This window comes from Sus scrofa, chromosome 6 (assembly GCF_000003025.6).
Source record: "Sus scrofa isolate TJ Tabasco breed Duroc chromosome 6, Sscrofa11.1, whole genome shotgun sequence".
In the NCBI taxonomy this organism is placed as follows: Eukaryota; Metazoa; Chordata; class Mammalia; order Artiodactyla; family Suidae; genus Sus; species Sus scrofa.
In genome coordinates, this window is record NC_010448.4 from 76,185,882 (window position 1) to 76,200,508 (window position 14,627).

The 14,627-nt window shown below is 59.0% G+C and overlaps 1 protein-coding gene across 23 annotated transcripts in view; it reads left to right on the forward strand.

The window, feature by feature from the left end:
* The window catches only part of ARHGEF10L (Rho guanine nucleotide exchange factor 10 like), a 165,099-nt gene that overhangs the window by 121,670 nt on the left and 28,802 nt on the right, over nucleotides 1–14,627 (forward strand). For all 23 annotated transcript variants that reach the window (XM_021095432.1, XM_021095452.1, XM_021095438.1 and 20 more), the window contains 4 exons: nucleotides 2,216–2,302; nucleotides 3,611–3,837; nucleotides 5,721–5,875; nucleotides 11,490–11,638. In XM_021095432.1, the coding sequence (XP_020951091.1) occupies nucleotides 2,216–2,302; nucleotides 3,611–3,837; nucleotides 5,721–5,875; nucleotides 11,490–11,638 (618 nt within the window). The remainder of the gene's footprint in view (nucleotides 1–2,215; nucleotides 2,303–3,610; nucleotides 3,838–5,720; nucleotides 5,876–11,489; nucleotides 11,639–14,627) is intronic.

Consider the following 14,627-nt stretch of genomic DNA (forward strand, 5'->3'; position numbering starts at 1 on the left):
CTCAGTGCAAACCCATCTCCGCTTCGGCTGAGGTCCACTCAGAGGCCTGACTGGGGACAGGGGCTTGGGAGGGTGGAGAGGGGTACTGCCCTCTCTGGGGAGTGTTAACTGGCTCTGGGGAGTGTCTTCGGGGCCAGGGGCTGCTGCCCAGAGCTGCAGAGGGCCTCCTTGGCAGGGTGGCTTAGGCCTCAGTGTACTGGCCAAGTGACCTCTGTCCTCCGTCCTGGCTGTCATCCTCCACCAGTGAGGTTTGCTATGCGTGCGTCCCTGTCCCCTAACTCCATGCCACAGTTGCTCGTCTGGAACTGCCCGTCCCCTCAGTGTGGTTCTGCTGATGGAGTTACTGGATGTCAAGAGCTAGCTCTTCCCATGGAAAGTCCTCCAGCAGCAGTGGCTGCCCCCGAGTGCCCAGCTCCCCGCTGAGTGCTTTATGTCCACCACCCCTTGTCCCGCAGCTGCCCCGATGAGATGTCAGTGTCCCCATGACTATGAGAAAGTGGTTTGTGGGGTCACCCAGCCAGTGGCAGCTGAGCTGGGACTGGAGCCCAGCTGGCGGCATCCGAAGCCCTGCCCCCCTTCGCCAGCCCGTGCCCTCCTCTCCTCTGCCCACGGCACTTTGATGTGGGGGAGTCGGCTTCCTGGCACAAAGAGGACCTCTGGGTCCAGCCTGTCCAAGGAGCTCTTTGCGTTTTTGCCCTCGTCTTGGGACCCGGGCTCTGTTGACCTCCCGGCCCCTGGAGTTGCCATGGAAACGTCGGAGCTGCGGTCGCCCCCTCCCTGTGTGAGAGGAGAGGAGCAGCAGCCTAGCAAAAAGGGCCAGGCACCCAGCTAGATGTGGCCACACCAGGAAGCAAAGGGGTGGAGGGCAGGGCTCTGGACCCGAGCTCCCAGCTGGGCAGAATCCTACTCCAGGGTGCTGAAGCCTCCAGCATGGCGGCCTGGCCTCTGGGTAGGACTTAACCAGAAGGGGCACTGGGCTGGGATTCACAACGGAATTCCAGCCCTGACTGGCCACTAACTTGCTGCAGGACCTTAAACCAGTCACATGTCCCCACCCACCAAACTTCAAGGTCGCTAACTCCTAAAGGAAGGGGCTGGGTGTGGTCACCTTACCTGTGGCCCTTAGAGACTTTATTGGAACATGCAGGGCTGGGCCTGTCCGGGCCTTCGGCACCAGCAGAGGGCAGCACCTGCCTGCCAAAGGGTCTGGTGGTGGCCTTACTCCTCCGGGCACTTTCCCTCTCCCCAGTCCGCCTCTTCCTGCTTCTGTCGGGCTGGAGTTTCCAGCAAGGCCCAAGAAAGGGCCAGCCATCTCCTCGCACTGCTGTTCTGGCCAGAGAGACAGATGGGTGTGTCTAGCTCAGGGTGTGTCTGGCCCCGGAGAGCCAGCTGGTGTGTTGCACAGGGAGCAAACAGCAAGTTCTCAGTGACAGTCCATTACAGGTGGGCCCCCAGGCCGCGGACCCCATACTCTGGTCCTAGTGGGGTCATCTGCAGAGGGGCTCTGTTGACCCTAGGGTCCCCCTTCCGTTGTGCTTCTCCGGGGGAAATGCAGGAAGGCCAAGGCCCTGGCCCTCGCCGTCCCCATGGCCAAGGGCAATTGCGTGTCTTCCGTGGATCTCGTTTTCCCCGTCTGTAAGGTGTGGGGGTCGGGCTGAGTGGTTTTCAACAAACCTCATCTGGGAGTTGCCCCGTTCGAAAATCCCTCTGCTGGCCCAGAGTTTCTTTCAGGCCCCTTTTATTTTTTAAATTAAATTAAATCAAATTATTTATTCGTTTGTTTATTTATTTTAGGGCTGCAGGTGTGCCATATGGAGGTTCCCAGGCTCGGGTCCAATTGGGGCTATAGCTGCCGGCCTACACCGCAGCTCACCGGATCCTCAAGCCACTGAGCCAGGCCAGGGGTTGAACCTGCATCGTTATGGATACTAGTTGGGTTTGTTTCCACTGAGCCACCCTGGGGACGTCCCAGGCCCCTTTTAGCCAGAAGGTTCTAGGAGAGGGATGGACAAATGCGAGCGCATAGGAACTGCCTGGTGAGGAGCTGACCTCTTTCCAGCCCCTTTCCGGCCCCACCCTTGGGGGCCCCCTGCTCCCTCTGGCATGAAGGGGACCCAGGAATCTGCAGGGTTAACAGCCCTCCCCCCTCCCAGTGGGTGTCAGGCATCTCAGGCACCTCGACATTTAACCCTGTGTGTGCTGTCTGTCTCCTCAGCTTGGGGCCCTGGTCCACAGTCCTGTCAGCTGTCCCCTGCTGGGCTTCTCGGCGGTCAGCACCTCCCTTCCACAGGGCTACCTCTGGGTGAGTAACCGCTGCGCCCAGCCTTGGGGCATGAGCCGGAAGGGGGTCTTCCTGGGACCTTCTGACCAGGCTCTGTGCTTGGAGTTGGCAGGTGCCCCCTCACCCCTCACTAGGGACAACAGAAAACCAGGGGACAAAGAAGTGAGCTTGACTCTTGGGAATGACCTTGGTGCCACAAGGGAAGTGAATGGGGAGCTGTGCGGAGTGTCTGGATGGCAGTGTCCTCCCCCTGGGGTCAGGGCGCAGGGCTGCCCATCTCGCCTCCCAGAGATCCCAGCCCACCTTTCTGCTCCCGGGGCTCCTGGCAGAGCCTCCCTAGAGTCAAATATTGTCCCCCTCCTCAACCCCTGTGCTCCTTGTGGTGCAGGTTGTGGCCTCCCATAGAGTCCCTGAGGTTGCAGCCTCACCACCATTCTGGTCAGCCTTCAACTGCTCTTGCTTATTCCTGCCTCCACGTACTCAGACGGGAAAACTCTGGCTTCAGAGCCCAGGCCAAATGTCCCTTCGGAGGGTGATTTGTTCTTCACTGTTTCCTTGGTGTCATGCTAATGTGATGCATCCATCCGTTCCTCCCTCCATCCGTTATCCTTCCATCCATCCCTCCCTCCATCCATCCATCCTTATACTCATCTGTCCCTCCCTCCATTATCCATCCGTTTACTCAGTCTTCTATCTCTTCCTTCCTTCCATCCATCCATCCATCCATCCATCCATCCATCCATCCGTCTAGCAAGTGTATATTGAGCGCCTGCCATGTGCTAGACACAGAGGTAAAACAGTGAACAGGACAGGGAAGGACTTTTTTTTTTTCTTTTTATGGCCACATCCACGGCATATGGAGTTCCCAGCTAGGGGTCTTATCAGAGCTACAGCTGCTGGCCTACACCACAGCTTGTGGCAACACTGGATCCTTAACCCACTGAGTGGAGTCAGGGATAGACCTGCATCCTCAGCTTCTTAACCTGGGAGCCACAATGGGAACTCTGGGAAGGACACTTGAAAGGGCAGAGTGTATACTCATTTATGTTGATTGAAATTCACCCTAGAGATAAGGGAATAGAAGGCTGACTGGGGATCTAGTCCCCCTTCGGACTTAACCTGGTTTCCTTTGGACCCTGAATCTAACTTGTTGCCATGGCAGCTGGGAACAAGCGACCTTCAGTGACAGCAAGATCTGTGTGGGCGGGAGGGGGCTGTGCCTCTTGTAAATTTTCAGGGTGGGGCACTGGGAGGGCAGGGGCTGGGCTCTGCCTCTGCCCTCCTGGTTCTCACCTGATGCCTGACAGCCTCTCTGGTTCTCTGCCCCAGGTTGGGGGCGGGCAGGAGGGTGCAGGGGGCCAGGTCGAGATCTTCTCCCTGAACCGGCCCTCGCCCCGCACGGTCAAGTCCTTCCCGCTGGCGGCCCCTGTGCTTTGCATGGAGTACATTCCTGAGCCAGAGGAGGGGGAGAGCAGGGATGGCGAGGAGAGCCGCCGGGCTGCTGACGCCTCAGCTGGTGTGCACCCCACCATCTGCCTGGGGCTCCAGGATGGCAGGTGAGGGGCCTGGGGGAGGGGCTGGGAATGGCCTGGGCCAGGGCTGGAGAGGTGGGGTGGGGCTGTTGCTCCCGCTTCCACTTGTCACCCACCAACACTCTCTGCCCCTGGTTGGGAGCAGGAAGCGGGGACCAGGGAAGCCCAGCGTAAGAGTGTCAGAAGCTGCTTGTGCTTCATCCGAGACCCTTTGGTTGCTGCTCTGTGTGAACGAGATCCCTCCTGGGTAGTGTGGTACCAAAGGTGACACTGCTTTTGGTGTCAGCTGGAGCTGGATCTGGATCCACTATTTCCTTGCTGTGGATCCTTGGGCATGCCCTCTAACTGCTCTGAGCCTCAGTTTCTTGTCTGTAAAGTGGGTGTTAGCATCCTCCCACACAAGGCTGTGGTGAGGGTCCATCCGCCAGGATGTGGGACACCTGAAGCCTTCAGGTCCCTTGGCTGTCGGTGACGGCGTCCATCCATCTGTGGCCTCAGTCGGCCTTGTAGGGGGGTCCTGGGTGTGCCCGGGTCGTGGGATCTGCTGGCAGAGGAGGATCCCCCTCTAAGACCTGCTCGGAGCTGGTGAGTCAGGAAACGCTCCGTTGCAGCAAGGGGTGCCCTGGCCAGAGCTTTAGCTCCTGGAAGGTTGGCCTGTGGACAGAGAATGAATATTCATCCTGGTTAATTGGAAGGTTTGGGCCACACCCCCGTATCTCCATGCTTTTCCTGCCTGCCCTGGTGTCAGGGGAGGATGTTTCCTAAGCACCTATGGTGTGCTGCTCCCCAGGCCAGGGCTGTGAGCCTCTCAGCGGCCCCCCTAAGTAGTGTTTCCTCCCATTTCCCACACGGCAGCCCAGGGAGGAGCTAAAAGCTAATGGAGATAGAACCAACTTGGAGACACTAGAGGCCCTGCCATGTCTGGGTCTGGGTCCGCAGAACCCCGGGGGCCTGGTGATCATTTTTTTTTTTTTTTGTCTTTTGTCATTTTAGGGCCGCACCTGCAGCATATGGAGGTTCCCAGGCTAGGGGTCGAATCGGAGCTGTAGCCACTGGCCTACACCACAGCCACAGCAATGTGGGATCCGAGCCATGTCTGTGACCTATACCACAGCTCATGGCAAAGCCGGATCTTTAACCCACTGAGCGAGGCCAGGGATCAAACCCACAACCTCATGGTTCCTAGTCAGATTCATTTCCACTGCGCCATGACGGGAACTCCCACTTTTTGTTTTTAATGAGACGAAAGGGAAATAACATAGAAGTCACCATTTGAACCATTTTAAAGCATGTCGTTCAGTGGCTTCCAGTATGTTCGTGGTGGGCAACCATCACCAGTACAGAGTTCTAGAACATTCTCATCGCCCCGCAAAGAAACCCTGTATCCTCCCCATTCCCTACCCCAACCCTCGGTAGCCACCAGTCGGTTTCCCGTCGCTGGGGATTTGTCTCTTCCGCACACTTCTCATGAGCAGAATCACACAATGTGTGGCCTTTATGCCCGATTTCTGTCCCTCAGCACAGCGTCGTCAGGGCGCATCCATGTCCCACACGGTGCGTCATTCCTTTTTACGGCTGTGAAGTAGGCATCACGGCCCTGATTTCTGGATACGACTGAGGCTCAGAGGTCACTCAGCTGGAGGGGGCACGTCTGGATTTGCGCCCGGGTCTGTGTGACCCTGAAACCCTCCACTGTGCGATTTCCTGAGCACCCCCGCTTCCATGGGACAGGGACCAGAGGCGGGTGGGTACCATCCTCTCAAGGCCACCCATGGCAGAGTCAGGGCCATGGCACGGTCACCCAGCGGGGAACTGGCTGAGCGGGAGCCTGGAGCCTGCTCCCCAGGAGGGTGTGTGGAGCGTGGGCGGCTGCGGGTCTAAGTGAGTCGCTCGGCCTCTCTCTACAGCATCCTGGTTTACAGCAGTGTGGACACGGGCACCCAGTGCCTGGCCACCTGCAGGAGCCCAGGCCTGCAGCCCGTGCTCTGCCTGCGACACAGCCCCTTCCACCTATTTGCCGGCCTGCAGGATGGGACCCTTGCCGCCTACCCTCGGAGCAGTGGTAAGGATGGGGGGCTGGGGGCGGTGGGGGCCCTGATCGAGAGCCAGGTCCTGTACCGAGAACGGTTGTGGGGGGCAGGCCGAGGAGGCAGCTCAGAAAAGAGTCAGGGAATTGAAATGTGGGGAGAGTGGAGCTCCTTCACCCCCCCCTGGGGTCCTCATAGGAGTGGGGTGCTCCCTACCAATGAGCAGTTCAGCCCATTGGCTGGACACGCGGGTGGGTACGAGCAGGGCCTCTGGCCTCAGAGAGGCCTGGCTTCATGTCCAGGTCCTGCCCTGATGGCAGCTGTGTCTGTGGGTGAGCACCTTCTCCTCTGTGTCTCAGTCTCCTCATCTGTAAAATGGGAATCGGGGTAACAGCCACCGCTTGTGGGTGTGGGTGGGGTGTTCAGTGAAGGCAAAGTGTAGGGCCTGGCACAGCGAGTGCCCAGTGGCATTAGGCGTTTCAATCTCCATCATTTTCTTGATGGCACAGATGATGACGTCTGGAGGGCAAGGCTGACAGCGTTTGAGCAGCTGTGCGTCAGGAGGGGGTGCAGCGCTTAATGCAGGCGCATCAGCTTAATTCTTGCCGCGACCCTTGAGAACTGCCTCCTCTTTATGGATGCTGATGCTGAGACTAAGCGGGGCGGGGGGACACAGCATACTGTGGTCCCCTGTCCCCTTGTGGCGTGTTCAGCTCTCGGTTCGATGACAAGGGCTGGGCGGAGCGGGGAGCTGCCCCAGGGCCCCCAGGGAGGGCTGATGTGCCGAAGCCCCCCTCCCTCCTCCTCCCGCCCGCCTCTAATTGCTGCGTCATCTCAGCCTGTTGCAGGATTACAAGCGGATATTTGTACTGAGCTTTTTTTTTTTTTTTTTTTTTTTTTGCCACTTGGCACTGTGTTGGTATTTTAAATTAGCTTTTGATAAGGCATTTATAGTTTTTAATTAAAGGGGGTAGAGGGAGGGGGGAAAGATCCCTCTCACTGTCAGACAGAGTGTGTGTTTGAATGTCAATCCGGGCTCAGATCTTCGGAGATTTAGACCAGGGGTTCTGGAGGGACGTCCACCCTCTGGCTCCCCCGGAGACTGGAGCCCTGCCCGCCCGCTCTGGCCTTCTGGCCCCCGGTGTGGCTGCCTCTGGCCCTTTCCTTCTTGGTTCCTGACTCATCAGTTTGTGCGCCCGGGTTGGGAGGGGGTGCGGGAGCCTATGGGTTTGCTGCGGCTGCCGTGACGAAGTGCCGCAAACTGAGCGGTTTGATTTACCATCGCCCATTCTGGAGGATGGAGGTCCGAGGTCAGGGCGTCAGCAGGGCCAGGCCCCCTCGGAAGGCACTGGGGAAGGATGTTTTCCAGGCCCCTCTCCCAGACGTGGGCAGTTTCTAGGCTTGTAGCACCACGGCTCCCACCTTCACGTGGTGGTCTCTTTGGGGGAGCCTGTGTCTGAACAGCCTTTTTGGCTATGAACCCCAGTCATATTGGGTTAGGGGCACCGGGACCCAGACACGAGCCAGGTGGCTGCTGTCCCTGCCCATCCAGTGTTTGAGCAGAGCTGTCTGGATCCCCTCTGTCCCCCACCCCCTTGGTCACTGAGCAGGGATGGGAATGTGACCAGGCCTGCGAACAGGAACGTCCCTGGTTAGATGCTGGGGACGTGGGCCAGGGTCCCCCCCTCTCCTGCCCCCCAGGAGCCAGGTGACAGAATGGCCAAGGGTATGGGCTGGGGGTCAGGCTGTTGGGGTTCAGTCCCCACTGTGAGAGGTTGCAGCTGTTGCTGCTTCTCCTCTTGGAGCCTCAGTTTCCTCACCCATAAAATGGGGATGGATTCAGTGCCCCGCACAGGGTGGTTGTGAAGAGCAGGTGTGGTCAGTCTCTCAGGGGCCCAGAATGGAGCCTGGGGGACAGACGCTCATGCTTGTTAGCATTCCACTGGCGTCCTTGTCACTGCCGTTATTACTTCCAGGGTACTGGCTGCCCTTTGGGTCCCTCTAAGTCTCAGTGACTTTCACTCTGTGTCCTAGCTGCTGGCCCTGGCTGTATCTGGAGCCCCGAGGAGACCAGCCGGGCTTTCTCCTCGGCAGGCTGGGGGAGGAGGGGCTCCTGGCTCTTGAAGGTGCCTTTGCTGAGACGGGGCCCTCGTCTCTGTTCGTCTGGCCTGAGAGCTGGTGCCGGGCCCAGATGAATGGGCTGTCACGCAGGGGGCGGGTGTGTGTGCGAATTTATAGGCATGCACGAGTGCTCTGGAAGCTGTGCATGTGACCCTAGAGCCACGGGAGGGCAGGACGCAGGTATGGATCCCCCAGCAGACGAGCAGCGGAGGGGGTGGCCCTGCTCAGAGTCACGGCTATTACGTTCGAAGCCTTAGACTTGCGGTCTCCAGGGGCTGGGAAGAACTTTAGAGATCGGGGTTTTGTCCCCTTGCGGTGCATTTGGGAAAACTGAGTCCCAGCAGGGGGAAACCTTTTCTGCAGGGTCCCATTGTAGACCCTCGAATCAGATACTCCTGTCCTGCGTCCCTTTTGATATAACCATATTGGGATTATTACATGTTATTAGTTAATCATTCTATCCTGGACTCAGGACTCTTGGGGGATGACTGGAGATTCCCAGCAAATCGGGGAGTGGTCAGTCTGCACGTCACCCTCAAGGGGGTCAGACTGCAGCCCTACCGCAGGCAGCTGTGCTGTCCCATGAAAGCAGAGTCGAGGGTGCACAGGCTCTGCTGCTCATCACTGCTAGACCCGCAGGGCAGAGCTCACATTTCCCCGTTTTCAGGGTGAGGTTCCAGCGTCCCTAACTGCTTCCTCCCTGGCAGAGGTCGCAGCCCCCACCTTAGCCACAGTGGCAGGAGCTCCAGCTTCTGGCCACACGCACTGCTCACTTCTGGCCACTGGGCGGAGCTCAAAGCCTTGCGTTTTTGTGGCTCGGCTGTCCTGGGGTCAGGAGCCCTTGTGGAGGCCTGGGTGCCTGGTGGTTACTCTCCCCTTCTGGACTCCAGTCCTGACCCCAGAGGTCTTTTGACACTCCCCTTGAGAGGGGAGCAGGGATTGGGGAAGGAGGTGCGGAGCAGAGGCAGGCAGAGCTTCTACTCCGCTTGGCCCACCCCCTTTGGGTGCTTTGTGTAAGTTCTAGGCTCCCTGTGTCTCTGCTGTCACATTAGTCAGGTGGAGTCAACACTGTCGCGGGCTGTCGCGTTGTGGCAAGTGGCAGCAAACAGAGCTAATGAGCAGCGGGTCCCGTTGAGGCGTGTGATTTGGATTTGTTCTTTAAGCCTGTGTCTTGGTTTTTCTCATCTGTAAAACAGGGATAAGAATAGACTCTTGCGCACAGGCTGGTGGGAGCTGAGGAAATAATTCATGAAAAGAATGCCTGGCGTGCCTGGGTATCAATGCGATGCGGCAACGCTGTCAGCGCTGCTGACCGGGTGCCCACCCCAGGCTAAGTGTTTACACGTTTCATTTGAGTCCTGCAGCATCTGGCGAGGTGTCATCAGACACTGTGCCCACTTTACCGATGAGGAAACTGGGGTTCAGGGAGGTGACGTCACCCATCCAAGTTCATGCAGAAGTCCAGAGGCTGCCGCCAGGACTCTGGCCCAGCCTGCTCCCCACGTGCTCATGTTCATGGGCTGGAAAGCTCTGGATGTGTGCTGCTTGGGCAGGTGGGAGTGGTGGAGGTCCCTATTTCCCAATTCTTTTTGTTCGCTTTTTTGTCTTTTTAGGGCCACACCCAGGGCATAGGGAGGTTCCCAGGCAAGGGGTCAAATTGGAGTCTCAGCTGCTGGCCTACACCACAGCCACAGTAACACAGGGTCCAAGCTGTGTCTGTGACCTACACCACAGCTCATAGCAACGCTGGATTGAACCCGTCACCTCATGCATACTAATTGGGTTTGTTACCATTGAGACACGACAGGAACTCCTCCCAACTCTTTTTTTTTTTTTTTAAACTTTTTTTGGGTCTTTTTTAAGGGCTGCATCTGTGGCATATAGAAGTTCTCTGGCTAGGGGTCAGATTGAAGCTGCAGCTGGAGCCTACACCGCAGTCACAGCGACGCCAGACCTGAGCTGCATCTCCAACCTACTCTGCAGCTTTCGGCAACACCGGATCCTTAACCCACTGAGCGAGGTCAGGGATTGAACCCACATCCTCAAGGATCCTAGTCGGGTTCAACCCGCTGAGCCACAGCGGGAACTTCCCTATTCCCCAACTCTTAGGTGAGCTAGGAATCTGCCAAGTTGAAGTAGGACTGAAGGTGAGAGGAGAACCTATTTTCCAGGAGGAGGTGGGCAGGGTGGTGGTGGGGTAGTCTCTCCTCCATAGGCCGCTCCCGCCGCACCCCTCCAGCTTGGCAGACAGCTGTGCTCCGAGGGAGGGCCAGCAGCACCCAGCAGCTGGCCCAGAGGGAGGGCCTGTGTCAGGGCTGCTCTGCACTCCTTCCAAGGACCCTGCAGAGGGAGGATGAGGGGCGCCCTGCACAGGCCAGGCAGCTGCAGGCTCCGTCCTGCCTCCCACCGCCACTGCTGCCTGTCTCTCAGGCATGTGCCCCACTTCTTGCTCAACCCTCCTTTCCCATCTGGCACCCCGGTAGGACAGGACAGCCACTGGGCTTCTGTGGAGCATCGGGGGTGACCTCAAAGAAAAACCAGGCTCCGTGGACACTGCCTGCATATTCGAGAAAATTCTCGGCGTGTTCTTGGGTGAGCCGAGCATCCCTGGGCTGGGCAGGGGAGAGCCTGGGGCAGTGCCAGGCCAGATCCCTTCTTCTGCCTGTCTTCAGGGATGGTGGGCTGGGGACTGATGGCCTCTTAGGACTTCCTCCTTCCACGCCTGGGGGTGGTGGCATCTTTGGAGGAGAAAGGGCGTCAGAGTGAGGTAGGCAAGATCTGTGAGAAGGTGAGAGTCTGTCTCCATAAGTTACAGGGTCAGAAAATTCCTCGGCAACTATCGGGTTGGGAGCACCCTCCCCATTTTACAGATGGGAGACTGAGGCCTCAAGAAAGGGAGAGAGGTGCTCTGGAGGTCCTTAGCGAGCTGCTGGCAGAACCAGGGCAAGAACCCTCCCCACCATGTTGGGCTGCCTTCTCGGAAGGGCTGTTCAGCTGCTGCCTCTTCTAGGAAGCCTCCCTGGATTGCCTCTGTGCAGAGTTCATTCCTTCCACCCTGACAGCTCTGGAGGCCCCTGTGCATATCTGGCCATTTGGGCCTGGCACCCCTCATGCTCATTAACCCGTTGGTTTCACCGGCTGGCGGGGGTTTTCTTGAAGGCAGAGTCTTTGTCTGATTTGCTTGTCTTCCCAGCACCCACACGGGGCCTGGCATAGAAGGTGCTTACTAAGTGTGTGTGGCATGAATGAGAGGGGAGAGAGGGAAAGGGTGACTGGGAGGAAAGGAGGGAGAGGGGAGTGCGACCCCCACAGTGTGCGCAACATGAACGGAGGCAGATGGGAGCAGCCACCACCCTGCTGACGAGGGAGAAGGACCAGAGAAAGGGCCTGGAAGGTGTCCTGAAGCCCAGGTTGGGCTGCCCGCTGCAGGCCATGGTTCCGAGGGTTGGGGAGCCCTGGGCTCCCGACCTGTGTGTCCCTCACCACCCCCATCCCCTGCTTCTGACCCGCTTCTTTATCTCCCTCCAGGAGGCATCCCCTGGGACCTGGAGAGCCCGCCCGTGTGCCTGACCGTGGGGCCAGGGCCCGTCCGCACGCTGCTGAGCCTGGAGGATGCCGTGTGGGCCAGCTGTGGGTCCCGGGTCACCGTCCTGGATGCCACTAGCTTGCAGACTCAGGTACTGGCCCTGCCCCATGGTTGGTGGCCCCAGGCCCTCAGGGGGCATCTCCCAGCACGCCCTCAGTGACCCTTCTTATGCGATCTCTGGCACTGCTGTTGCTCCCAGCTGTGCCTCAGGGGTCATCAGAGTTTGCCGGAACAGAGGGGGCCGAGATCCCCGCGGGACCCTGCCTTCTGCCCCAACACACACCCTCAGGGCTGCTGGGAGGGGAAGGGTCCTGGCACCACCGGGCCATCCAGGGAGGGTGATTGAGACCCTTATTTGTGTCTGCTGCTTCCAGAGGGGTAGGGCTGGGGTCCCTGTGCCCTTGCTGGTACCCAGGACCCCGCTGTGCTGAGGGGATAGCCGGAATGGACGCAGCCGTCTGCACCGGGGGCTCTTTGAACAGTGTGGATATGGGGACTGCTGGATCCTGCCTTGTCCCATCCTGCTGTGAGCACTGCTGATCCTCCGCCCACAGTTGAGGGTCTGGGCCAGGGGCTTCTTCCTAGACCCACGCCCATTGCTGACCCACAGCCTCGCCCGCCCCGCCTCGCCACAGCCCAGGGTCCATCCTGGTGTTTCAGTGATGGTGGCTGTCATTACATTTGTTTGGATTAGCAGCTTGAGCTGCCACCAGGCCCAGAGGGGAGCTGTGGGTGTGGGCTCATGGTCAGGACAGACAGGCCCCGGGGAGCCTCCACGCGGGGGCCGCCTTTTCTCGCCCCCTCAGTCACCTCAGGAATGGCCGTGGCTATGTGCCAGCCAGGCGGGATTGTAAGCTCACAGGCAATCAGGGCCGAGTCGCAGATGACACGATTCTGGTTTGGCAGGTGGGGAAACTGAGGCCCAGGGAGCTGCGCGTGAACCCTGAGACCCAGGCTTCCCACCTCGGTTGAAGCACAAGGTGCAGCCTTGGGAGCTGGGCGTGCTCCGTTCTGCCACTCACCTGCAGGGGCGTGGGGGCCTGTCTGTGAACATGAGTTTTGTGTCTGTAAAAGGGAACAAGCGGCCCTTCCCTGGGTCCTTTTGCCCGCTGACGGCGGGAATGCTCGGGCGCCCAGTCCTGGTGAGGGCCCGCACCCAGAGGTATTTGAGAGGCGGCTCTTCTGGGTGCTTGAAAGGGACGTGGGGGTGCTGCACCCAGCACCCCAGCCAGAGTGAGAGACAGCTCCGTGGGCCGGACCAGAGGATTCGGGTTTTGAGCTATAACCATCCTTTGAGGAGCAGAGGGCTGGGGGCCGAAGGCGACGCCTGGGCTGCCCCCTCCCCCGTGCTCATACCTTGACACCAGGGACCTTTGACCTCACTGGTGCTGCTGGGCTTGGCCAGGTGGGGTGGCCCCGAGAGGGGCCAGGAAGGTGCCAACGGGAAGGGCCTTGCTGCCTCCCCTCCTCCAGCTTCTGGATTTCTTGGTCCTCTTTCTCCAGAGCAGAACTGGAGTGGGGACAGGGAGCCCTGAGCAGCTGTGGCCGCAGGCTCCCTCTCAGCCCCTGGTTCTCTTGAGGGGCTTCCCAGCTCCCCACCTGACCCCGTCACTTCCCTTAAGGGCTTCTCTCTTCCTTGGCCTTCTGAGAGGAAGGTGAACAGGGAGAGCTTGTCACTCAGGCCTTTGGGGTCCCCGACTGACCAGGGCGTCAAGACATTTGTCAGGAAGACAGACGAGGCTCCCTGGAAGCCCCTCCCCAGGCATCCCTGAGTTGTCCCCACGCCAGGCCCAGTGCCCTTCCAGCTTTCTCCTACCAGTGCCCTGCAAGCTCCGACTCAGCCCTGGAGGAGGGAGAGGGGGAGGGTGCCCAGGCAGCAGCTGAGCACGGGGGCCAGCTTGGGGCGGGGTGGGGGGGCGGAGGAAGGGGGTCCCAGCCCTGCTCTTGGAGGACATCCAGTCTGATGGAGGAGAGCCAGCCCTGCCCCCAGGGACCTGCAGTCTGATGGGGGATACTCACCCCGTCCTTGGGGGGCCTTTAGTCTGATGGCAGAGAGCCAGCCCTGCCCCTGGGGACCTGCAGTCTGTTGGGGGATACTCAGCCCTGTCCTTGGGGGGCCTCTAGTCTAATGGGGGAGAGCCAGTCCTGCCCCTGGGGAGCTCCTGTGTGATGGAGGAGACACAGCCCTCCCCTCTGTTCTCCATATAGGAAAAATCGAGCCCAGAAAGATGAAGAAGCCAGGAGCAGGGTGAGATGGGAGGGGGCAGGCTTTCATACTCCCTGTGGCACGGACACTCTCAGCACTGCTAACAGGAAAATGCAGCACGAGAGGGAGGAGGCAGCCCAGGAAAGTGGGAAGCAGGATGTGAGCTAAGAGGTGTTTTCAAGACAGAATCTTCTAAGGGGGGGTCCAGAGGCGCAGGACCCTGAAATCACAGGACTGGGGAGCAGACAAGTGGCTAATGGTTATTGGGGATGGAGGGGTGGGCAGCAGCGCCTGAGGAGCTGGTGAAAGCTGGGCCCCCAAGTAGCCCCTCCCAGGGCTACGAACGCCTCTGGAGGGGAAGGAATTGGGAGACAGCATCAAAGGCAGAGGCCAGCCCCTGTCCCAGCCATGCCCACCTCAGGTCTGCTGGGTACCCCACTCCCTTGGACGTGTGTGTTTTGCCAGAAGCCTCAGATGGGAACCCCACTGGGTCCTTGTCAAGCTGTGCACCCTTGGACAAAGCACTGAGTCTCCCTGGACCTCGGTCTCTTCATCTGTAAAATGGGCTGACAGTAGCACTGTGTAGAGCTACGGGAGTACTGAATGGCAAGGTTTACGAAAAGAGCTGTATCACACTGGACCCAGCACACGGTATTGGATGAGCATCAGTTATTGTGGTAATTGTTTGCCTAACTTAAATCTTTATTGCCGTAGTGTGGTTTATTGGGAAAATCAGGCTGCTCCTTGGAGCCAGTGGTGTTGGTGGGTGTGGGGCGTGTGTCTGAATTTCGGGTCTGCCACCTTTTTGCTCCACTGGCCGGAAGGCTTCCTTCCACTGACAGCCATCTCAGGACCTCGAGAAGGGTGGATGAAG